At 42.1% G+C, this 25,839-nt stretch overlaps 1 protein-coding gene across 2 annotated transcripts in view; it reads left to right on the top strand.

Moving 5' to 3' along the window:
- Nucleotides 1-951: 951 nt before the first annotated feature.
- Nucleotides 952-25,839, top strand: part of STAC (SH3 and cysteine rich domain) — a 153,208-nt gene continuing 128,320 nt past the window's right edge. For both annotated transcript variants that reach the window (XM_036091329.2, XM_036091328.2), the window contains exon 1: nt 952-1,302. In XM_036091329.2, coding sequence (XP_035947222.1) covers nt 1,192-1,302 — 111 coding nt within the window. In that variant the 5' untranslated portion in view covers nt 952-1,191. The remainder of the gene's footprint in view (nt 1,303-25,839) is intronic.

Genomic DNA, 25,839 nt, shown 5'->3' with positions numbered 1-25,839 from the left:
CATGAAGCTGGACTTGCAAAATTTACACTTAATCAGGAAAATCTGGAACATAAGTTTACAATTTTCTGTTAGACAATCAAGGGAGTTTTGTATTTATGAAAAAATAAGATCTTTTAAATATCCAGATATATTTCCTTTCCCTGCATACTGAGGTTGTGTCTTCCAAAAATAATGGCTCCTTCTGTCCCTTTATCCAATGGGGCCATCTCTATGTTTCCAAAGGTTCTATTAAGGCAGACTGGTTTGCCCCTCCGTGAATAGCCCTGAACTCCTTGCTATATTGAAACACCCCATTGGCTCTTCAGCCATGCAGAGCTGGCCTCCATCTGAGGCTTCAGAGTCCAAATGGCATGGATTTTGAAGCCAAAATGGGTTCCAATCCCAGCTCCACTATTTATAGTTCAATGACTTAAAGCAAATTACTTAGCTTCCCTAGAATCTCGGTTTCCTCATCTATAAAATGTAAGTGATGCTATCCAGCCCAAGAGGTTGGCCTTGAGGATTAAATAAGGTTAAATGCTTAGAGGGCTGAGCACAAAAACACACAACAAAATGAGGACACAGCCTCGTTGCATTTTGCCTCTGCTTTAGTCCAAAACTGAATGGGGGAGCGCGAAGTGCCTTCTAGCAGGGGAACCCCAGCTCTCCCCGCTCTCCGTCACTGAGCCCTATAAATAACTTAGCTAAGTCACCGTCCCCCTTGGAGTCGCTGTTCCTTAGGGTGAGGAAAGAGGGTGTTGTTGCAGGTGGTCCCTCTTGGCTGAATCCTTCCCGGGTTTTCTCTTCCTTCCACTACCCCTCCTGGGGAACCCCTCGCTGGGTTCGGCGCGTGCGCGGCCTGGCTACAGGACCCCCTCGGCCGCGGGCCCCCACTCGCCCCCCGCCTCCCCCCTCCCGGCTGTCGCCGCGCAGCCCCGCCCCGCCCCGCCCCGCCGCCCCGCCTCCCCCGCGGCCCGCGAGCGCTCTCGAGCCGCCCGTCCGCTGCCGGCTGCCAGTCCCGCCAGTGCGCTGGCAGGCGAGGGGCGGCGGGCGCGCGGGACGGGCGTGCGCACGGGCGAGGTCGGGGGAGAGCGCGTGGGCGGCGGGGAGACGATGGACCTCCCTGGGACCCGCAGCTGAGCTAGCACGAGCGGCGGGAAGGCCAGCCTCGCTGTTCCTCCGGGAGCCCAACACCGTTCCCGCGCCGCCAGGATGATCCCCCCGAGCGGCGCCCGCGAGGATGGCGTGGACGGGCTGCCCAAGGAGGCGCCGAGCGCCGAGCAGCCGCCCTCTCCAGCATCCACCAGCAGCCAGGAATCCAAGGTACCGCGCACACTTGCCCCAAGAAAACACGAACTCACTCTCCTCCTGTCCTTCTCTTGGTCCACCTTAGTTTCCCCCGAACTGGCGCGGAGGCTGGCGGGAGACGTGCCCCTAATGGGACCCGGGCTCCCCTGAGACTTGAATGTCGGGCAGGACTCGCTGTAACGCTGCTGGACCACGTCGCGTGGACCCAGCCTCCTGCCCACGCAGACCCGAGGCTGCGCTGGCTTCTCCCCTCAAGCACACGCCGGTTAGTGCGCACTGACTCCGGGCTCAGAGACCGCTTTCCTGGGTGGTTGGTGGCTTGGTGGTTCTGTGCTTTCAGCCTGCTGGTGCCCAAAGCACGTGTAGGTGTTAGCTGCTTCTGAAAGATGATAGCGAGGGATACACCTCCAGAAAAGCTAGGGCGCTTGCGGCCAGTAAAGGGTTGTCTGTGTCACAGGAGTCCCCGAGACTCTGCTTAATTTAAGGACTCACCCCTAACTTCAGAAAAGCTAAGCAAAGGGAAAAGCCGCATTCGTGGGAAAGTTGAGGTTCCTCTTGTGGAAGTTAATACTTGGAGAACTTACACTTGCTTTTATGAGTTACACTAACACACGCACAAAGCCAGCTCCGCAGCACTTCTGCCACGGTTCCATTTCCTCTGAGACTCCCGTGGGGGCCGGGCACAGGTTTGGAAATCTTGAAAGAGGATGGAGTAAAATGTGCTGCTAGCAGTGACATGCCAAATGGCATCTTAGCCTGGGGTGAAAATCATAAAATGGAGTTTGTGGTGATATGGATTTCTTTAAGTGCAGGGCTCCTGGCTATTTATACAGATCTCCTTGTGAATTCCCCAGGCATCTCTGGAATGCTGGGCAGTTCCTGTATAGGAGGGAAGGGAAGGTGGATGCCAGTTTGGAGAGCAGGGCAGATGGGGCAAAGAAAAGTCCCATCCCTCTCTCCCTTTAGGTACATCCCTAAAAGCCATTGACAAATCAGCAGGATCAAAATCACAGCCAAGTGGCTCTTGGTTTAAGTGATGCTGGGCACTCTACACATCTCAGCCTCTGGAAGTTAACCATCAAAAAGAGCTTTGCATTATCTTTAGTCTTTTTTTTTCCCCGATAAATGTCTGATCTGGGGCATGTGTGTGTCAACTTTTCTAAAACTCGGTTGGAAATGGGGGCAAAAGCCCCTCCTTCCAGAGTCGCTGTGAAGAATACATAAAATGAACCAGGGCAGTGTAAGGACTCTATGTTTATCCTTTTCCTTTCTGAGATCAAGGGGATCCACCCCACCAGAGATGATCCACTCCTAAGCTGTTTCATAACCTGCACACACATACGACCTCTCCTCTGACTGGAAGTTTCTGGGCATCTCATCATTGTCTGTCATCGACCATCAGCCACCTAAGGCATATGGGTTAGTGGCCATTTTGAAGATGATCTCGTAGATTGTAAATGAGCGCAGCAAAACTCAAGAGTGAAACTGGTACTAAACTTTTTGAAATGGGCCTGTTGCTCTGCAGTAGGTGTGTTCTGGAAAGAGCTTAGCATTTGCGTATATAGTGGCATGGTTTAAACACACTATATGGGTTTGCTATTTATAGATATCCTGATGCAAATTCTTTGGCAGAGCAAAAACTACATATGTAATACCCATAATTATCCACTGATTTATCTGACTATGCTTTCAAATTTGTACATGCCAATTTTTCTCAAAGTGGTCTACACACCTCAAGTGTGTGTATATGTTCTGAAATTTGTCATGGCTTAGGTGTTCTTAATCAGTGGAGATGGCCTGGGGGGGAGGGGATGGGCCATGAACCCCAGGAAATTGAATGCAAAATAGCGTGCCTGAATGTCAATTTTTATGGTGTAGCATTGGTGATGTTCTCAAAGGGGTCCAAGCCCTCAAAAAAGCTCAGCTCCTGGTATGGAGGAATATGTGGTAAGGGGTCAGGAGGGCATGAAACAGGAGCAGAAGAAGGCTGTATTTATTCTACACCAGGAGTGCCAGATTTGAAAGCTCACTGCTGTTTATAAGGATCTTCCACCCTGAAGATGAGAGCATAGTAAGGAAAGTATGAACAAGGTAATAGTAGTCATTCCACCTTACTCCTCTCAAGTGGTCTGTTTGTGAACATACAACATGGGTTAGGCCTCTCTGGGCATTAAACTTCCGCAAGAAAGACTTTTAAAATTACCTTCTAAAAGACTTTTGTTCTCTGAGTATAAGGGTAACAAAATACTCTTTGTAGAAATTTGAAAAGCCCAGACAAAAATAAAGGGGAAGAAAAAAATGACACATTGGCTCACAATCCAGCGACAACTACTGATAACATTGTGATCTATATCGTACACCTTTTTTATAAGATCTATTTTTATATTTACACAGTTGAAAGAACTCTGGTTAGCATCTACTGAATGCGTGCTGCATGTCAGGTACAACTTGATTCTTCACAATAACCCTATGAGGGAGATTGCCTGTTTCTTTGATTTTATGAATAAGGAAGCAGAAGCTCAGAAAGGTTGGGTGACTTGGCCAAGATCACATAGCTAGTTGAACGACACAGCTAAGACAGAGCCCTGGGCAGCAGAGCTCTGGAGCCCAGCCCTCCACCACAACTATCTGTCATGCTTGTGTATTGTTTCACTTTCTCCTGGTTCCCCTAACATGCTAAGCACGTATTTCACACGCCGCTCAAAGTCATTTACAGCAGTATTTTGGTCTTCTCTTAAGAAATCTTTGAAAACAAATTGAGCCACATGTGAAATGATTAGACCAATTTTTGTCTCGCTTCTTTGTGTTTGGTTTTGCTACTCTTCCTCCAAAAATATATTTATGGAGATAATTAAATGTAATGTCACAGAAATATCTGGAAAAGGAGGCCACAATAAACCCTTTAGTGCAGAGTCCATTAGGAGAGGAGGAGGATGGTTCAGTGCCCAGAGCCCATAGCATGTTTCTGGAAGTCCATTTCCTTTGCAGATTCTTTGGAATGCTACATCATAGATTATTGGAGTTGGAAACATTAGAGATCATCTAGTTGGAGTACTTTTTAAATTATAGATAATTTTTATTGTGTAAATTTATTTTAGTATGGAAAATTTCAACAGACACAAAAGTAGAGAAAACAGTATAAAGAATAGTCATGGAACTAATCACCTGGCTTCCCCAATGACAAATTCATGGATGATCTTGTGTCACCTGTTATCCCCCCTACCACCACCATCCCTCCCCAAATACACTGGATCATTTGAAAGCAAATTTCAGACTTCAATTCATTTCACCCATAAATATTTCAGGTTGCATCTCTAAAAGATAAGGGCTTTTTGGCAAACATGACTACAGTTCCATTATCACATATGCCAGGTGTTTTCAGTCAATGGTTAGTATGTTCTTTGGGGGTCCACGAAAAATCTTTGGAAGATCCATGAACAACCAGAATCCGCACTCAGAATTGTGCAGTTACGCGCAGAGTTGCATCACCTGGGGAAAGGATCCATAGCTTGTATCAGATCAGTGAAGTATCTATAGCCCTCAAAGTTTGTCGAAATGGCTTCTCTTTTTCTCTTGAAATCAAAGCCAAGAGAGAGGCAACGACTTGCCTAAAATCACACAAATTGTTAACAGCAGGACTTCTGTTTAAGAAAGCTCTCTTGGACTTTGGATACCCCAGGACAATTTCCTCAGGGCATATTCCTGTAAACCGAAGTAGTAATATAGTTTATCTGGTTTTTTTTTTTTCATAAAATTAGTTGAATCGAAAGAATGTGAAAGCCACCCCTCTATCTTTCCACTAACTATTCCAGAAAGACCACAACCTCATTTTTTCTTAAGTGCTAACAGAGACTATTGAATACTAAGAAAAATGTCATGTTTCAGCATCCCTTATTTCAATGAATATCCCTTCTCCTACTGACTTACTGACAACATGAACTCTTACTAGGGTCTAATATGAAGGTTTTGTGTGGATGCCCTTTGACGTCACTTACATGACCCAAGATCACATTTTGATACCGTGGAGAGATTATAGGTTTTGAGGTCAAACAGACAAGAGTTGAGATCTTTTCTTATCAGTTGCCCTGTGACTCTGGGCTAGTTGCCTAGCCCCTCTGAGCCTCAGCTTCCTAATCTCTAGAATGGGGATGCTTATACCCAGCTGACATGCGTTTTTTGTAAGGCCTGTGACCTAATATGTTATAAGCATGTATAAGCATGTAACATTATTTACTTTCTCTTCCTGCTTCACATTAGATGACTTCTATCCCTAGCCAACCCCAATTGTCATCCCTAGAATCATTTCAGTAACAAAAACTGATGTTCCAATAGTATAACTGAGTTTTCCTCCCTTTAGATTTTACTTATGCTGTTGAGTGCAGTTTTCACCTTAGCTGTTTTGCATCCCCAGGAAGATAAGCCATTGACTCACCAGCCTGTGGCTTCATTTTGGAAGGGTGTTATAAGCTACCCAGTGGCCCATAAGAGCCATGGACCAAGGAGTCCCCTCATTCCATGGTTCTCTCTGAATCTGGACTACCATCCAAGCTAGGGAGAAGAAATCTCTTAACCATAAGGATGTGCCTGGCATCCTCCAGAAAGGTGTGTGTCCTCCAATAAGCAACTGTTTATTGAGTGCCTACTTTGTGCCCAGTGCATCTCATACATATATGGGAAGCTATTATTGATAAGGAATTTAACTTCTACTCAGGGGAGAAGATGAAAGAAAATGGAACCTTGGCTTTGCATTCAGATCCCTTAGGGATTCCAGTCCATCGGTTAGACTACTAAATGGGAATCTCTGAATGAGGGTCCCAAGCATCAGTATTGTTTTAGAGCTCCCCTAATGATTTCATTTTGCAGCCAAGTTTGAGAAACACTGATTTAGACTATTAGAATTGTAGACTGTCAAAGAAATTAAATAGAGAATAAGAATTGAGTAAGAATTGTAGACTGTCAAGATCCTCTTCTTTCTAACCACAGTACCTGAAGGAATCATTTGTAATTAGTCTGTTTTCTTTCCCTTCCCATTTATCATTCAGTCCAAAGGCATGGTTCTGGCAACAGTGACCGGCTGTTGACCTCCATGTTGCCAAATAATCTTAAGCATTTCTCAGATGCAGCTGGATTTACAAGGGTAGCTATGCCCTTATTAAGTTATTTTCATAATCATATAATCATAAAAATAATAAGTACTCAATGTAGAAAACTGGAAAACAGAAAATTACAAAGAAAAATTTCTTTATCACACAACAACCTGGAGATAAGGACGGTTATATTTCTTGCTGTATTTCTTTCATTTACATTTCCTTTACACATGCACACACACACACTCGAAACAAAATTGGAACAGTATATACATAAATGCATGCTGTACTTTTTCTTCTACCTGATGTTATGCATAGTTTCTGTATACTCTTAGATAATCAATAACATGAATATTCAAAATGGTATAATATTCTACTTTGTTGTTATAGCACATCTATTCCAGCAGTTCCTTCTGAGTATATATTTAGGTTCTTTCTTACTGTTCATATATTTTAAAATATTAAAATTTACATCCTGATACATAAGTATTTGATTATATTTCTGACTAGTTTCATAGGAAGGAGAATTGCTGGGTCCAGATATAAATACTTCTGAGGTCTTTTATTCTCATTGACACAGTGCCCTCAAGAAAGACTATACCGTAGCTTTTTACTTCTTAGTAAACTTTGATTGAAATATGACATCATACCAAAAAGTGCACACATTACAAATTCCAGCTTAGTGAATTTTCAGAATATAAACTTTGGTTTTAAAGATTTTTTTTATTTATTTGAGAGAGAGAGAAAGAGAGAGAGAAAGCACAAGAGAGGGTAGGGTCAGAGGGAGAAGCAGACTCCCCGCTGAGCAGGGAGCCTGATGCGGGACTCGATCCTGGGACTCCAGGATCATGACCTGAGCTGAAGGCAGTTGCTTAATCAACTGAGCCACCGAGGCGCCCCTAATTTTCAGAATATGAACTTTTGATCTGTCTGCAACCAATGCAAAAATCAAGAAATAGGATGTTACCAGCGCCCCAGAATCTCCCTCAGACCCCCTTCTGTCCTGACTTCTAACAACATAAATTAATCTCAGTTATTTGAACTTTATATAAATGGAATCATGTAGTGTATATTCTTTTATGCCTGGCTTCTTTCACTTAGCAGTATGTTATGAGATTCATCTATGCAATTGCATGTAGCAGTAGTTTTCCTTTTCCTTGCTGTATAGCATTCCACTGTATGAATAGTTCACTATTGATCTACTCTACTGATGATGGACATTTGGATTGTTTCTTGGTTTGGGTGGCTACAAGTGGTACTGCTGTGGTCATTCTTATATATATCCTTTGTGGCACATCTGTTGGGTGTATACCTAGGAGCAACACTGCTGGGTTGTAGGGCATACATATAGATGCTGTCAGCTTTCCAAAGTAGCTGTACCAGTTCATACTCTCACTAATGGTTGTTACGTTGTGTTATGTTCTGTTATGGTTGCTAGGCCTTTCTGTGTTCTGTTTATGAAATCTTCACTTACCCCAAAGATATGAAGATATTCTCCTATATTATTTCCTAGAAAAGTTGTTTTGCCTTTCACACATAGGTTTATAATCCATTTGGAATCACTTTTCTGGTATGGTGTGAGGTAGGGGTCAGGATTCAGGATTGCACTCCTGCCTTTGCTCTTCTAATAATATATACCACTCAAGAGGGTTTGCTGGGTGGCTCAGTCAGTTAAGTGTCTGCCTTCGGCTGAGGTCATGATCCCAGGGTCCTGGGATCGAGCCCCGCATTGGGCTCCTTGCTCTGCAGGGAGCCTGCTTCTCCCTCTGCCTGCCGCTCCCCCTGCTTGTGCTTGCTCTCTCTCTCTCTCTGACAAATAAATAAATAAAACAAAATCTTTAGAAAACAAAAAAGAAAGAATGTTTGCTTCTGCAATTATCCCAGGGCATCATTAGTTGAGAACCTAATTTTATGTTACTTTTTCAGTTTGGGGGTTCTCAGACCAAATTGTGTTGTATAAATTTGGGCCTCAAATCTATGTGAAGGCAGATCAGTGATTATGAATTCTCAGGAAATATGTATATATGTATGTATGTATATTCTGCTTTATGGCTATGCTAAGATTTCTTTATCATCAACCAGAGTTGGTGAGAAATTTGTTTCTAGTTCATTCTTTCTTTTTCAAGTCTCCACTCTATTTAGGCATCAAAATCCAATCCCCCTAAGTTTTTTTTTCTTAATTTGTGATAAAATATACATAATGTACTATTTACCATTTTTACCATTTTTAAGTGTACAGTTCTGTGACATTAAATACATTCTCATTGTTGTGCAACCATCACCACCATCCATCTCCAGAACTTTTGCATCTTCCCAAACTGAAACTCCGTCCCCATTAAACAGTTATTCCCCATCTGAAACTCCAAACTGAAACTCCGTCCCCATTAAACAGTTATTCCCCATCTCCTCTTGCCTCCAGCCCCTGACATCACCATTCTACTTTCTGATTCTCTGATTTTGACTACTCTAGCTACCTCATATCAGAGGAATCACATAATATTTGTCCCTTTGTAACTCGCTTATTTCGCTTAACATAAATCTTCAAGATTCATTCATGTTTTGGTATATATCAGAATTCCCTTCCTTTTAAAAGCTAAAATAATATTCCATTATATGGGTATATCACATTTTTTGGAGCTAACAAATTTTGCTATATTTTCAATAGGATAATATTTGATTTCATTTATAAATTATTATTTTTTATTTTCTCACTTTCTGAACTTCTTTTTTCCCAGTTACACTAATCCACTTACCCATCAATGGACATTTGGGTTGCTTCCACATTTTGGTTTTTGTGAATAGTGCTGTTACGAACTTGGGTATGCAAATATCGGTTCAAGTCCCTGCTTTCATTTCTTTCAGGTATATGGCCCAAAACATGATTGCTATGTTACATGGCAATTCTTTGTTTAATTTTTTGAGGAATCATCATATTGCTTTCCCCACTGGCTGCACCATTTTGGATTCACAGCAACAATACACAGGGTTCTCATTTCTCTACATCCTCTCCAACACTTGTTATTTTCTGGGTTGTTTTTTTTTTTTAATCCTAATGGATGTTAAATGGTATCTCATCATGGTTTTTGTTTTGTATTTCCCTAAAGATCAGTTGAGCATCATTTCATGTGCTTATTAACCATTTGTATATCTTCTTTGGAGAGATGTCCATTCAAGACCTTTGCCCATTTTTTAACCCAGACTGCTTGGGTTTTTTGGTTATTAAGTTGTAGTATCCTAGCCTTTTAAATCAGAACATTTGAAGGACGAAAATATATGGAATTTTCTTATTGTTTTAATTACATTTATTTACACAGAGGATTATTTTTATGTTTTAAACAATATTTGTCTTTTTTCTTTTGCATGTTATCTGCTCGGGTCCTTGTCCATTTTAATAGAACATTCATCCATTTCCTATTGATTTTTTTAAACTTTTTTATAAATATTAAAACCATGATCTTTCATATATGTTGCTAACCTTTTCCCAGACTGAAATTTGCTTTTTGATTTTATGACATTTTCAATATAGAAGATTTCTTTTGTCATGTTGTTAAATGTCTCAGGTTTATTTAGCTATGGTTTCTTTTTTCCATTTATATTTAGAAAGGTCTTCCCCACCCTGGAAGCAGATAAATATTAACCTGTTTGTTTCTCTAGATCTTTAATATATACTTGTTACTTTTATCACCTTAATCCATCTGGAATTTTTGGTGTTATGTGGTATGGGAGAACTCTAATTTTTTTTCCCAATGATTACTAAGTATTTCTAAAACCGTTTATTGAATAATTCATTCTTTTTTCACTGATTTGAAAGGTTACATTTATTATGTAATAAATGCTAATATGTACTAGGTTCTCCTTTAGAGTCATCTGTTATATTCTAATGATTTTGCATGTATTACTATACAGTGCTTTGGCATTACTATTATAACATTTTAATCATTGTAGCTTTATAATAGATAATTGGTAATACAAGTACCCTCCTGGGAATTTTATTTATTTAGCTGCACACCTTTTTGTTTTTCCATCAAGTTATAAAAATAATATTTTGGAAGTAACTGCATGAAACTTTTAAGATAATTTCAGTGAAATCTTTACCAGTAATGGGATTTCTCATCCAGGAACATAGTATATATCTTTAGGTATCGACATGCCTTTTATGACACTCATAAACACTTGGGAGTTTTCCTCAAATACTTTTTGCCCAATTCTCTTTAGCTATTGTCTGGGTGTTTTATACTCTGGGTTATACTTATGAACCATCTCTTATATTTTCTAACTGCTGAGAGCTGACATATAGGAAATTTGTTTTATATTAGTTTTATAATCTAAGTTCTTCCATGTTCCTTTTCTTATTCATCAATAAAGAAATACAGTGTTGCTTAAAGGCTCAGAGCATGGGCTCTGGAGTCAGAAATAGCTGTGTTCAAATCCCACAGTGCCACTTTGGGACACCACTTAATAAGCTTCCCTGCCCTTGGCTTTCCTGAGCTTCACTATTCTTTCTGTAAAATGAGCATAATAATGCTCTTCTGTAGCATTGTCATTAGGGTTAAATTAATTAGTGTATGCTAAGTGCTTAACACAGTGCCTGGTACATAATAAGTAAATGTTAGCTATTATTATTAGATTATCATAATATCTGCAATAATAATTTCGCCTCTCTAAACATAATTCTCATTTTTGGAGATGGGGGAGTAGAGTAGGTTTGGAACAGGGGCTTATTGCACTCCCCAAATATGGTAAATATTAGTGGAGGTATTGAGCTAATACCTGGCTTACTTTAAATGCCAACAATGTTTTGCTGTAAGTGTACATTCTCTATAAGTGTTTATTGTACAGTGTTGGTACTAAGGAGTGGCCTTAGCTCTCTTGTTTATCAACCCATTGTGGAAGCTACTGCAAATTTACACATTGAGTCTGAGAAACATAAGGCAGTGCTTTGCAAATTTAACTTCAAGACAAATTCATTTCCAACTAAAGCATTCCTTAAGATCTCCTTCTACACAAATTCCAGACTTCCCACTCATGTTCACAATTAAACTGAGACAGTCTTTCTTGTGTTAAGATAGGTAATGTTCTTAGCTTACTAAGAATTTCCATCAAGAATGGATGTGGAATCTTTTCAAATCACTTTTTGGCAAGTATCAAGGTAATCACGTGATTGTTTTTTGTCCTTTGGCCTCTTTATGTGATGGATTATATTTATAGATAGCCTAATATTAAACCCTTCTTACATTCCTGGAAAAGGTCCTACTTGGCCATGAGGATTTTCTTTTAATAAACTGCTACAATTTGATTGCCAATACTTTATTATTTTTACATCTATATACATAAGGGAGATTATTCTGTAACTGTTACTTTGTGTTCTTGGTCAGATTTTATTTTTAAGGATATGCCAAGTTTTAAAAAACAGTTTGGGAAGATGTCCATAGATGCCCTCCTTTGTTTTGTTTTTGTTTTTGTTTTTTCCATGGAGCAATTTGTAGAACCCAGGTCCCCTCTTTTAATGTTTGAAAAAAACCTGCCAATAATATCTAGACCTAACACCTATTTTAAAATAAGTTTTGAAAACATTTCTTCAATTTTATTATTCTATTCTTTTTTTTTTTTTACAAATTGGCATGATTCAGATTTGTTAATTTGCATTTTTCCATAAAATTATTCATTTCCTTTAAATCTTACTAACATCCCTGGATGAGTTATAAAACAGCCCTGAACCTTCCTTCAATCTCTTCCCATTCTCACTTTCTCTAGCGGAATTCCCATGTTCTCCTAGGCTGTGCGCATTAGCCCCTTAGATCTGGGTTGGAATCAGGAGAGTTAAACACCAGTGCTCCCTCCTTAAATCTCTCACTCCATTGATTCTCTTCCTACTACTGGAACAGTTCCTCTCTGGTCCTTCGGGCTATCACTTCCTCCTGCAGCGGTCACTCAAATGTTGGTCTTCTCCAGCATCCTGTTATCAGCCCTCAGCCCTTCTGACTCTCCATAATCTCTCTACATCTCTACTGGGACATGTTACTTATTTTAATTTCACCCACCAGCCGATAACTTCCGAATCTGAATTCAGCACAAATTTGAGCTCTAGACTGATCTATCCGGCTGCTTTTTGGACAGCCTGGCTTGATGCCCTCCATACCTTTTAAATTCAGCCGACTCTCAACCAAACTCATCATACTTGACTCAGATGCCAGCCCAGTTCTTCATGTGTTCTCATCCATAGGTGAGCATCATACATGAAGTCAACCAAGCCAGAAAACCAAAAGTCATCCTTGATGACCCCCAGGGGGCCTGAGCAGAGAGGTTGCTTGGCAGCAAGTAGACAAGAGACAAGATGTCTGTCAGCCCCCAGAGGGTGCTTCACTGATCTGAAAATGTAACTTGCCCGTGCTACCTTTTGGTAATGGCCCCATAGCTGATATTCTGGTCAGCATGTTTTCCTCAGGTCTGACAGCAGCTGTGACCACAGCATAGAGGACTGAGGTCAGACACAAGAGAAGGAGGCAAGAGGAGGGATCCAGAACACCCTGGGTTCCCGGGAATGCCACCATTCTTTGCCCTCCAAACCAACATGAGGGGAAGTAGTAAAAAGAGATACTAGAGGTCCGTGTGCCCCTGGCAGGACCCCCTCCCCCCGCCTCCAACACTCTCAGTTTTATGAGAACAGGGTGACTTGGAGAACTTGGAAAAGAATCCCAACAACCCCTCTTCCGCAGTGATGTTGGTCACCAGAAGAAGCACGAGATGGCAGAGCACTGTCCTCTCACAGCGTACCCTCCACACAGATCTGCACATCTGCTAATCCAGCCTGTCTGCCACCCTCCCTGGGGTCAACATCCCCAGTTCCACCCTCTGCAGCTCACTGTTCAGCAAAATCCCAGGCAGTGGCTCTTTTCTCCTTCCCTTGGCCTGGTAATTGGGGAGGCAGCCTCACTACTGCTTCCAGACCCTTGTCACTCATCCTCTGAAGCTCATAGCTTTAAAATCCAAGTGCTCAGGCTCCTCCTCCCACTGCCAGCATCCCCAGTCTGCTGCCAACCCCAGCAGGTCTCTCTCTTCCCCACGATGGCAGAGCCAGGCCCTCTCTTGCTCATTCCACTCCTGCCCTGATTGTTGGTGATGTTCATACACTACACATGACTCTTCCAAATACCCTTAAGCTTTTGTCCTCCTAAGGTCTCGTCTTCCATTTTCTTGCACATCGCCACCCGCTTCCGCATAGACTTTGTCTGTGTAGTGGTTGTACCTCCCTTGCAGGCTTCCCATTCTGTGACCACCATCTGGCATCTTTCCATCTAATTCCTTCTGACACCTCTACTCTGAGAATATTTCAACCCCACCCAAGTATAAAATCCATTAACTGGGGAGCCTACTATCTTTTCTTTGTCCCCCACCCACTTTAGGTTCTCAGATTCCTTTTTGTCGTGATTGTATTTACTCCCTTGCAAACACCCTAAACTCCCTTGCCCTTCTGTGCCTTTGTTCAGAATCATCTAGAGAAACCTCAGCTCTGCCTAAAGCAGGTTCCCACCTACTCCATACCCACATTTCTAGAGAAAATAGAGAAGACAGATAATAAACAAGGTGAAAAATGCATATTATTTCAGGCAGTGATAAGGCTACTTAGAAGAGAACAGTGTGGAAGCGGGAGCATGAGGAGCTATCTTACTTCTGAGATCAAGGAAGGATTCTGTGAAAAAGTGACTTGAGTCAGAGACTGGAATGGAGTGAGCGTATGAGCTGTCATTTCAAGATTGAAGATAAGAGGAGAGTAGGGAGGAGATCTGGGCAAAGCCCCGAGGTGGGAACAAGTTTGCATTTCTGAGGAACAGCAAGAAATCTTGGGTGGTTGTTCCTGAGTGCTGAGTCCAGAAAGCTAGACGCACCTCTAAAGAGTCTGGGGACTAGAATTGTATTAGAAAATCAGATGCAGGATGGGACGAGGTCCAGAGTCATCGATATGGTAGCCATTAACCATGTGTGGCTACTTAAATTTAGATGTATTAAAATTAAAAATTCAGTTTTTTAGTCATACTGGCCACATTTCAAGTACTTATAATCACCTGTGGCTAGTGGTTAGTACATTAGACACCATAGATTATGGAACATTGTTCTCATTGTAGAACATTCTTACAGACAGGTCCAGCTAAATCCTATGGAGATTTAATGGCCATGCTAAGGAAGCTGGATTTTGCTCTAAGTTTGAGAGACCACCACTTGAGAAAGCCTGGGAGGAAGTGGATCTGGACAGTACGTGATTTACATTTTACCAAGATTTCTGTGGGTACTACCTGCGGTGGCACTGCCACCCAGCAAGAGTGGAAGTAAGGAGGCCAGTGAGAAAGCTGTGGTAGTCCAGATTAGGGGGAATGGTGTGTTAGACCAGGTATTATTTAGTGGAATAGTTAAGAAGTGGTAAGTTTCAGGATATATTTTGAGAGTAGAATCAATGAGACTTGCTATGAATGCGATACGAGGTATGAGGGAGAAAGAAGAACCAGGGATGCTTCCTAAAAAGTGAAAGGGAGGAGCACAACCTTTTATGATCCACAAAGCCCTGTGCAAACATGACTGGGTAGCAGTCACAGTAAACTTCAAAAACATGGGGCATGAATTTAATCTTACGAATGACCTTTCAAAGATGGAGACGATATGATTGGTTTGACTGATTCTGTATACAGGGAAATTGACGAGGTCGGATGAACGTCTTAGAAGCTGGGCAGAGGGAATCAGATTTGAAGAGTAGAGACGAGAGGAGCCATTAATGTTGCCACAGTAAAGTGAAAGATGGATTGTCATGGAGGGAACTTAAACCAGGGAGGTGGGCAATCCAGTCTCAAGAAAATACAGAGGGGAAATGGGAAGGAAGAGGAAAGAGCAAGCCTGAGAGGATTTTCAAAGACAAGGGAAAATGCCTGGTTCCTCCAGAGAGCTGTCTTCACAGAGCTTGCACAAGGTTGGAAGCTGGGTTCACCCAGGAGGACCTTTACCTGGCCAGAGATTCCACAGTCAGAGTGAATGGCCAGAGTAAATGAGTAGCAATTCCAAGATCAGAGCTAGAAATATGGAGTCAGGGAACATCCCAAAGGGTGGGATAAGAAGGCAAGAGAGCATAGAGCTGAGGCTAACAGTGAAGAAAATCAGATGCAGGATGGGACGAGGTCCAGAGTCATCAAGAATCAAGATTGTGAACTTCACTGCTTCACTGAAGTTCCTCTCTGCTATGTTGCCTGGGCCATGGAAGTTATCAGACAACCGTTAGTTGTGAGGCTTGGTTGTTAAGTCACCATGATCTACATTCATATCTCGTCATGTGACAAGAAGATCACCGCAATATACAATGGAATATTACTCAGCCATCAGAAAGGATGAATACCCACCATTTGCATCAACATGGATGGAACTGGAGGGGATTATGCTAAGTGAAATAAGTCAAGCAGAGAAAGACAATTATCACATGGTTTCACTCATATGTGGAACATAAGGAATAGCATGGAGAACATTAGGGGAAGGAAGGGAAAATTGAAGGGGGGGAAATCAGAGGGGGAGATGAACCATAAGAGATTATGGACTCTGAGAAACAAACTTAGGGTTCTAGAGGGGAGGGGGGTGGGGGGATGGGTTAGCCTGGTGATGGGTATTAAAGAGGGCACGTTCTGCATGGAGCACTGGATGTTTTATGCAAATAATGAATCATGGAAGACTACATCAAAAACTAATGATGTACTGTATGGTGACTAACATAACATAATAAAAAAAAAAAAAAAAAGATCACCATAAGGGCCAGAATCATCCAACAAGAAAATACTTTGATTTTTGGCTTCCATAAGCATGAGCCATCTCTCCGTAAAACTAACAACAGCCAGGTGAAGGGCAAGGAGAAAGACCTTGGGTTCGAATAATTTCCTTCAGTCAGGGAGTCTTTCTGGTAAATAATCGTTATTATCTCTGGAATAGAAAAATCTCCCTGATTATAGTTTCAGCAGAAGCCTGTTTCCTCCCTTCCCCCATTAATCTTACTCTAAAAGCACAATGGAGGTCTCCACCCTGAAGTTTAATAAGCTTAACAAGATTTTCAGACTGGTTTCTTTAACTACATCATCTTTTTAGAAGATATTAAACCAAAGTTTCTTCAAGTGAGGTATAGGTGACCTAGATATATGTACAAAAGCCAATAATTATAAATTGGGTCTCTGCTCATCGAACAGTATTTTCCTACTGACTTTTATTAAGAAATCTGAGATGAAGTTCCTTGGAAAAATAACAATAAAAAATCACATGATACAAATGCAATCTTTTAAACTTGACTTATGATTGAAAAACGCTAGGGATGATTTTCTGATAACGTTATTACTACTATGCAAATTAGTTACTACTTTTTCTTCCAGAAGTATTTTCTTGGAGTTCCATATTTTGGAGAAATGAGTTCCTTCCCTCTCAAAGAAGCACCAGGAAACCTTATCAGGCAAGGACGCTCAGAAAAGGAGTCATCCTGGAGAGTCAAGCCTTCCTGATAACAGAGAACATGTCTTCTGATGTGCTAAGCATTTCCCAGTTGCAAATCTTTCTGTAATCTGGTTCACATTTCCCTACTTTCAAAAGCAGAATATGCCACATGGAATTTCATTCACATATAACAGAGCTGCAAATGCTTTGTTAATTTCAAAGCAATTATATTGTTTTTGTAATTTACTTTTCCTAATTACTCAGGATTACCATTTTAAACAGCAGTTATTGAACTTTATGCAGATAGCAGAGTTTTTTTCCTTGTACCAACAACTCCACACTGCTGTGCTCTCCTGGATCTTGTGTCTAATTCTGACATTTTTCTAACTCTCCCTTCACCAAGACCATTTCTCTCTGCAGACTACTTTGACGCTTTTAACTTGCTTCTTCTAATTTGCTTTTGTATTGGAAGCTAAATCATCAGACTAGTTGGAATTTCATTTTCCTTAAAACGGAATGGAAACTGAACCTAGTGGACTACCAGGATTTTTGGTTTTTAGGGTTTTTTTGTTTTGTTTTTGTTTATAGTGATTGGTCTGGAAGTTCATCAGGATTTGCTTACATATCCCAGTTCTTGGCTGCATTTTCTCCAAGTCAGTTGCCAAGTTCCTGATAGGTTTGCTGTTTCTTAATTCTTGTTTAAAGGGCAAACTGGTATCCATTTGTTTCATCAACACATTTTTACTGGATGCTTCGTACGTTGGTCAGTTTGTCGGTGATCATCCTCAGTGGAGCTGATCTTCCAGTTAAAACATTTGAAAAGATAAATTCCTAAATATAGGGTTTCATTATTGTCAATTTCTTTAGAATGGATTTTTTTCTAACTGCTATATTGGACTGTATCTCTTCTACCCAGCTATATAGCCTATAACTGACATGATCAAGATAAATTTCCATGAATAAGTTACATGAGGCAAAAAAAAAAAAAAGAGCAAAAGGAAAAAACATCCAGCTTACAAAATTTAAACATGCAGTTATGGTTCTTCTGATGCATATAAGGAAGAACACAATATAAAATCAGGAAGCTTCATGTCGGATCATGACTCAACCCACTGGAGCCCCTCAAACCCTCAACTGTGCAGATTCTTGCTGTGAATGATCTTTTTTCTAGAAGGAATAACTTTAATTGGTTCCGATAACCCAAGTGCTCTAGAATTTCATGGGTTTTATGAACTTGTCTGAGAAAGCAATATGCACTGTTTCATATGTGACTGACTTGTTCTTATGGTTAGAATTACTTTGGCAAAGTTCCTTTCATAGACTGCCAATAGGATGATCTTTGCAGACAGAAGGAAGTAAAAAAACCTGATTCTTTAATTTAATAAATCATAGGGTCAAAGATGGTAGACATTTTAAATTTATATATCAGGAGCCAAGAGCAAAATGCCAGGCCTTCCAGCTTCATGGCAGGGCACCTTCTGGTTCTTAATTGGACCTTCACTTACAAGTTTGGCCACAGCCTGGTTGGACGCAGAGAGCCTAATCTCTTGAGAGTCTTAATGCCCATGCATCTGGCTCCCAGGCTCTGGACAGCAGCTGTGAGACGGACAGAGGCCCATTAGAAGGTACCTCTTTGACCACATCCCCAATGGTGAGACTCAGCATGTAGAGCCAGCTTAGGAGAAGCCTGCTACCAGCTCATAATGTTGCTGTAGCTGCTGAAGTTACCAAGCTTCTATTTTTTATTGTTCCCTTATCCTTCACCTTAATTTGGGGTCTCCAGGAGGTCCATGAGGTTCAGAAGCATGTAATTTATTATTTTTATTTATTAGGGGAGGAGGGGCAGAGGGAGAGAGAGAAACTTAAGCAGGCTCCATGCCCAGCACAGAACCCAAAGCGGGGCTCCATCCCACGACCCTGAGATCATGACCTGAGCCGAGATCAAGAGTTGGACACTGAACCAACTGAGCCCCCCAGGCACCCCCAGAAGCATGTAATTTATTGAGGGCACACTCTCAGGAAAAGCCTACAAGGAGGAGAGGAAGCAGGAGAGGGCAGGAGACAGGGCTGAACAAGAATGTAGTCTAAGGTGAAGTCTTCCCTGATCCACAATGGGGCTCTGGAGCACAAACTGCACCACAGAGTTGTCCCTGCCTTCACGCAATAGGACAGGACTGTTTTACTCTGTATCAGTCAGTCTTTGGCCCGAGGTGGAGGTGAGGGGTGGGTGTGGGTGCTTGCATAATCTCCCAGGGGACACAGTTCCCATTAGCTGAGGCCAATTCTCAGAAGAAAGAGCCCTCCGCCAACCAAAGCAGCTGGGAGATGGGTGCAGGGGCCCCAGGGGAGAGGACTTGGGTGGGGTACCGATGGCACCCACCAGCTCACCTCTCTACCTATGTTGTTTCAGCCAGGGCAATCATTTCCCTCTTTCGTGCTCCATATAATTAGGAATTTTGCGAACACTTTTGGTCAAAAAAAGAGTGCTACATTTGAAAAAAAGTCTGATAGACACCCAGTGACAACAGATGAGAGATGCTGCCTGTGGGAGCTCGTTGCTCACTCCTAACGCAACACGCATCATATAGCAGGAGAGAAAGCCAGGGATCTTGGTGGGGATGCACCCTGATGGAATCTTGTATACCACGCCCCAGAAAGAAACAGCATTTTAAGGAGAGGGATGCCACTTGTTGAGATTCCAGTTGGCCAATTTGAAGTGCAGAAATGGCTAGGGGACAGGTGGCCCAGTTGCCTTGCTCCTCCAAGACCACCTTGGTGGTCTTATCCTCTAATATGGGCATCCTTTGGCCTTAGGATAAAGACCCCCTGAGAAACTTGCCAATATGGGGTAACTAATGCAAGAGTCTTGGAAAGATTTTAGTCAAATTGATTCACACACATTGGCAGGTTTGTAGACAAGTTCTTCCAACTGACTTTGAAGTCATAGACGAACTAAAGTCTGACTGGAATTAGTGCCTGGACCGATCTGCCTGGACGGTGCCTCCAGGTTCGGTGGGTTTGAGCAACCACCGTCAGTTCGGTGCCTCACACAGCCCCACAGAAAATAGGAGCACTCATGCTCAAGTGCCTTGCGGGCTGTTGGGGGTGGGGATAGGGGGAAGGAAGGGCTTGCTGTGCTGTAAAAGGGGACAGAGATAATGCTCAGGTCTATGGGTGTAAGGCAGCAGGGTATTAGTGACTGCCCTTTGGAAGCTTTCAAGCTCCAGGCCCCGCACTAGACACTGTCATTCATCATCTCCTCCCCTGCGAGGTAGGTGATTTCCCAATTTGACAGATGATAAGTAGCTGGTTAAGTGTCAAATTTAGGTCATCTGACTCCATACCTGGGCTACCATGTTCCAGATCCAGATTAGACAATAGAGAGGTAAATAGATACAGAAATAGAAGTATATAAATAGATATGTTGTAATAGCTGTTCATCTGCTGTCAAATGACCCTTCATCCACGTGTTATATAACTATTTGGGAGTGTTACTGGATGACTTTGAATCCTGGAGCATAGAAAATATAATGTAGAAAGATCATTTGAGATCATCACAGAAAATCCCATGATTTTAGGGTTGGGGAGACTGAGGCCCAGAGAGGTTGAATTCTTCTCCCATTTCCACAACAATCACTACAGCCCAAAGTCACAGGGCAGACCATTTAGGCACTCACATTGGGTTAGGAAGCCTTATGAATACCTCCAAAGAATGCCAGAGAGCAGTTGGTTGCAAATGTGATGTGCACCAGAATCATCTAAGGGAGTGTGTGAAAACAGAGATGACTAGACCCTACCCCCAGAATTTCTGATCTGGTGGGTCTGGGATAAGGCCTGAGATTTTGCAATTCAAATACGGTTCAGGTGATGCTGGCACTGTGAGCGCAGAGAAGCTTCGAGAGCTAGTTCCATTGAAGTAACTGCCTACTCTGAGGGTTTGTGTACCCGTGCTCTGCGTATATCGCCTTGGCTGTAATTATATACAGATGTTCTCTTGACTCAAGATGGTCTGCATATACGCAAGGGCGCCAGCCATAGCCTCTGTCAACCCACAGAGAGCCAGAATGAATTCCAGTGGCAGGAGGGAAGCACCAGGACCACGGTGGGCTGACCTAGCCTCTCTCGACCTCCCATACCCACTGCCTCCCTCCCCATCTGTGGACGTGGATAAAAGAGGAAGAGGAGGTCAGCTTCATAGGACTGAGATTAACTTGCTGAAACCTCCAAACTTGTGCATTCATTTTGAAACAAGCAGGAAATCAAGCCTCTAAGAAGACTTCTATCCCTCCATTTTGGAGTTATATTAGCTTGTGAAAACCAGTCTCCCTCCCCTCTGGAAATAGAGGAACAGATGGCCAACTGAAGGTTTGTGAAGGAGGCAGGGGAACCTCCTAGCTATGCATTTCCTTGGCGGGATTTCATGTCCACGTCCACGCACAGCATGAGCCTGCCTTTCCCAGCATATTCATAGAGGGTTTTTTTTATGCTCAGGAAATACTCACTCCTTTTAAAGTCATAAACAAAAAGGTAGTAAGGTGCATCACTTCCAAAATCTGGCAGAGAGGTACCTTAAGAACCCGGACAGAAAATAGTAAGTGTGTCGGGCTGGAGCTAGGGTCCCAGCTGCTGCAGGGAACCCAAGGCAGCCTGCACGGAACCCAAGGCAGCCTGCACGGGCTGCTTCCAGGTCATGGATGGAAATGGAGCTGGAAGAGGGGCAGCCACAACCAGCTGTAGGACTCCAGGGCTGCTTCCTCCAGGCACCTGGGAACCTGCTCCCTCTGTCCACCGGGAGGGCAGCAGTATGGATTCTTCCATACATCGTATCACAGTGAGCAAAGCCAGCCACGTAACTTATGGGGTCTAGTGCCAAATGAAAGCAGGAGCTGCTTGTTCAAACATTATGAAGAATTTTAAGACAGCAACAGCAGAGAATGAAACCCTTGTAAGTGCAGACCCTGCATGACCACACACAGGCCCTGCAGCGGAGCTTGGCGGGACAAGGGAGGGGCACGGACATTTCCCTAGCACTTGCTGTGCAAGGTGATGGATGCACAGCCTTTCATTTATCCTCATTTTACAGATGAGGAAACTGCAGATGCCCAGGCTCAGGAAAGGGAACCAGCTCATCTGGAGGCATGCTGCTGCTCGGGGCCTCCGCTGAAATTCATATCCAGTTTCTGGTGCCAAGTCCCAGTTGGCTGGCTGATTGGTTGGTTGGTTGTACTTTTTCCACATCCACTTTCTTAATGCAGTAACGGCTTGTAGGGAAAGCTCTTAACATGTTTTCAAATGTATTCCCTCCAAAGCCAAAGTAAACGTTCCATATAGTTTTTTTAATGAGTAAAAAGATGAACAAATGGTGCAGATCTGGGTTCAATTAAAAACAACAACGACAGCAATAATAGTGGGAACACCGGAAAAGAAGACAAAAGAAAGGAGAGAGAGAGGGAAAGAGTGAGTAAAAAGGGGAGAGAGGGCAGGAAGGGGGAAAAGGTGGCATGCATCCACCTGCCACGTTTTATTTAATCCTCACAATAACCATCCCAGACAGACCTTGTTTCTATGCCACTTTACAAATGAGAAACTTACAGCAGTCGGTTAACTTGCCCGAGCTCTCCGCCCCCCCCCAGCCCCCATAGTCCGCATGTAGCTAATGCACCTCAGACCATGTGTCCTGTGTCAGTGAGTCTCACAGCCCAAATAGTGGCCTGTCTACTCTTCCCCTCCAGCGAGGCACATCGAAGTCACTGTAGTGCAAATAGTAATGGCAGGTGCCATTTGCTGAGGCCCTGTTTACTGATTGCCTGCCATTCACCAGGTTCTTTAAATCCTGTTTTGTAATCCTTAGAACAATTCCCATGGTGTAGGTTAATAGTCATTCCAAATGACAGGTGGCCCAACTGAGGCTGACAAGGTAACTTGTCCAGGCAAATCATTTAAATGTCATTAAAGGCTCATTATTCCAAAACCGGACCAGGTGTAGGTGTTTCATTTTCTTTCCTTGCAAAATCCCATTGGTGTAGCAGAAACTATATGTGAAAAGATGACATTGATAAGAGGATGGGACAACCAGAAAAGATACCATCAGCAGGCTGGAATTTGTGAGGAAATTGTGGAAGATGTGAAGCAGAAAGCATTGAGGTGAGGGAGAAACCAAATGAGAGAAAACTGTTGTCCAAAGCAGGTTGTGGGGCTGGTAGTTACAGACGTGAGCACAGATGTTCCCAGCAGAGCCCCGGAGACTGAGTCAGCAGGTGCAAAGAGCAGGGGTGGTCTCGGCAGGTCCCCAGGCAAGCCATGAAGAGCTGCCCACACTACAGAGGTCCCATCATTCCTCCTCATTCCCCAGGGATGCAAAGAGCTAGAAGCACAGGCTTCCACCCCAGGTGAACGCCTCAGGAGCTCAGTCTAAACAACCCAAAGCATTGACCTAGGAGGTCCACCTAGAATGGATTCAGGAGCCATGCAGAGGAGCAGAGCCCAAGATAATTCCAGACTTCAAAAATCATAACTACAAGAAAATAACAAAAGAGAGCTGTTTCCAGGAATAAAATATATGAAAGCCTTCAATCCTCAAAGTAGAACCCTCCATACATTGGCATTTGTGGGAGCCTCCATCCTGCCTGCTTGATCCCCACCAAAGCAGCAAAGGCTCCTTGTCAGCATTCCCGAGTCAGACAGACTCAGGGTACCACACCCCAGCTACCTATATGATCAAGCTAGTTCTTCACCCATAGGTATGAACAGACAACTGAAGCATGAACAAGAAGGACCAGTGTACACTAACCCAGAGAAATGATGTTCTCACAAGGATTATGGCTACCCGTAAAAACTTTCCAAATGGTATCTTCAGAGAGATTAAAATGTATTGTGACAATACCAAAAGAACAGGTTTCTATTAAAAAAGAATCAATGAATAGGAATCAATTTTTGGAAAAATAAGATTTCCAAAATGAATTAAAAAAAAAAAACAATGCAAGGCCTCAAAAGTAGAATAAACAAACATGAAGACTGGATCAGTAAGATGGAAGATAATATAATCTACCAAAAAATATAGCAAAAGAAAGGTAATTTATAAAAGAAAAGTCTCATATTGAAAGTAGAAACGGGAGGCCAACCAGTCATTGCCACCAGGAGAGGGCAGCTGAAATGGAGTTGAGATAATTAAAGAAAAGGATATAGAAGAAAAAACTAAGAACAAAATGTTAAAAAATGAAAAGTAAAATGAATAGAAAGTTAAAAGAAAATTAAATTTATATGTTCAAATTGAAAGGCCCCAATAAAGGCTGAGCAATGCAAGTATTTCTCCTAACCAAGGAGAATATACCCCAAAAAAGTAAGGGCAGTGAAACACAAATAAATAGGTAATCCCCTTCTTTGATAGAAAACAGGAGAAAATTGCCTGGACTCTACTGGTGCAGAATCAACTGGAATTCCTGATTATCACAAAGATCCCTAGTAAGCTGGGATTTATTTACTTGTTGAAGAACACCTACCAGAAAACTGCGGCGATCACCCCATGAGTCCCTTTAAAGTGAGGGACGCACTCATGCCTGTGTTACTCAGCATCGCTCTGGAAGTTCCAGGATGGGAAATAGAAGCAAGAATAAATATTAGAAGTGAAGAGACAAAATTGTCATTACCAAGCAGTTGATAAGAAAGGCTGTTTAAAAGAATCAGTTGAAACTCTTACAACTCATAAGATAATTTGGTATGCTACAAGCTCAAAACCAAAATGGAAAATCCATTCATACTCTTTGAACCAGCAATAACAACTATGACATACCTAGGAATGTCTTTAACAAGAAACATGTAATCCAGCGTGAGGAACATGCAAGCATTATGGAAAGACAAATGAGGATATTTAAATAAACGAAAGGACATGACATTTTTTAGATGAGAAGACTCAGTGTTGTAAAGATGTCAGTCCAATTCAATCACATAAAAACAAGATGTTTTTTAAAAATGACAGCAAGTCCATTCCACTCTCCTTCCTGGGGAATTAGTTGCAGGTTACTTAAACTCTCTTAGGCACAGTCTCTTCATTTGTAGTATTGGGATCATAATGAAACCTACTTCAAAGAGTAATTGTAAGAATTAAATGAGTAACACATGTAAGCACTTCAGCACCGTGCCCAACCCACAGCAGACCCCACAACTGTTAGTTTTTATTATATTATTAAGTGTACCTGTGCATTTGTGTATCCAAATATACATATGGTAATGTTCATTGCAGCAGGGCTTACAATAGCAAAAATTAGGACAGCCCCAAATTGCCATCAATTTTATAATGATTAAATACAACACACTGTATCCATAGCATGGAAAAATATTCGTAAAATTTATGACGTATATGTCTGTAAAATCCGACATGGAAAAAGCAAGTCACAGAACAAAATGTGTAGGATAATTCATGTATTTAAAAATATTGAAATGATAGATCAATAGATGATAGATATTTTTAAGTACAAGTAAATATTAGTAAGTTCACAGAAATTGTTCTGGGATTATCCACACCAAACTGTTGCCAGTTATTGTTTGGTGGAATATTAAGAATGGTGATAAAAATTATATAAAGTGATTTTCTTTCTTTATAAGAGCCCCAGTGGATACCTGAAACTGTGGGGAGTACCAGACCCTTTCTATGCTATGTTTTTTCCTATACATGCATATGAATGCCAAGGTTTAATTTATAAAATAGGCGCAGTGAGAGAGCCATAATAATAACTAACCATAAAATAGAACAGTTATAGCAATTTATTATAATAAAAGTTATGTGGATATGGTTTGTCTCTCTCAAAATTTCTTATTGCCCTTATTTCTTCGTGTGATGATGTGAGATGATAAAATGCCTACATGGTGACATGAAGTAAGAATGACATAGGCACTGCGACATAGCGTTAGGCTACCCTTGACCTTCTGATGATCTGTCAGTAGGAGGAACATCTACTTCCATGCCGCAGGGAGCTGAAACCATGGAAAGCAACACTGTGAATAAGGGGGGACTACTGTACAG

Source organism: Halichoerus grypus, chromosome 1 (genome assembly GCF_964656455.1).
Source record: "Halichoerus grypus chromosome 1, mHalGry1.hap1.1, whole genome shotgun sequence".
Taxonomy (NCBI): domain Eukaryota; kingdom Metazoa; phylum Chordata; class Mammalia; order Carnivora; family Phocidae; genus Halichoerus; species Halichoerus grypus.
Note: the sequence above shows the minus strand (reverse complement) of the source record. Positions and strands in the feature narration are given on the sequence as shown.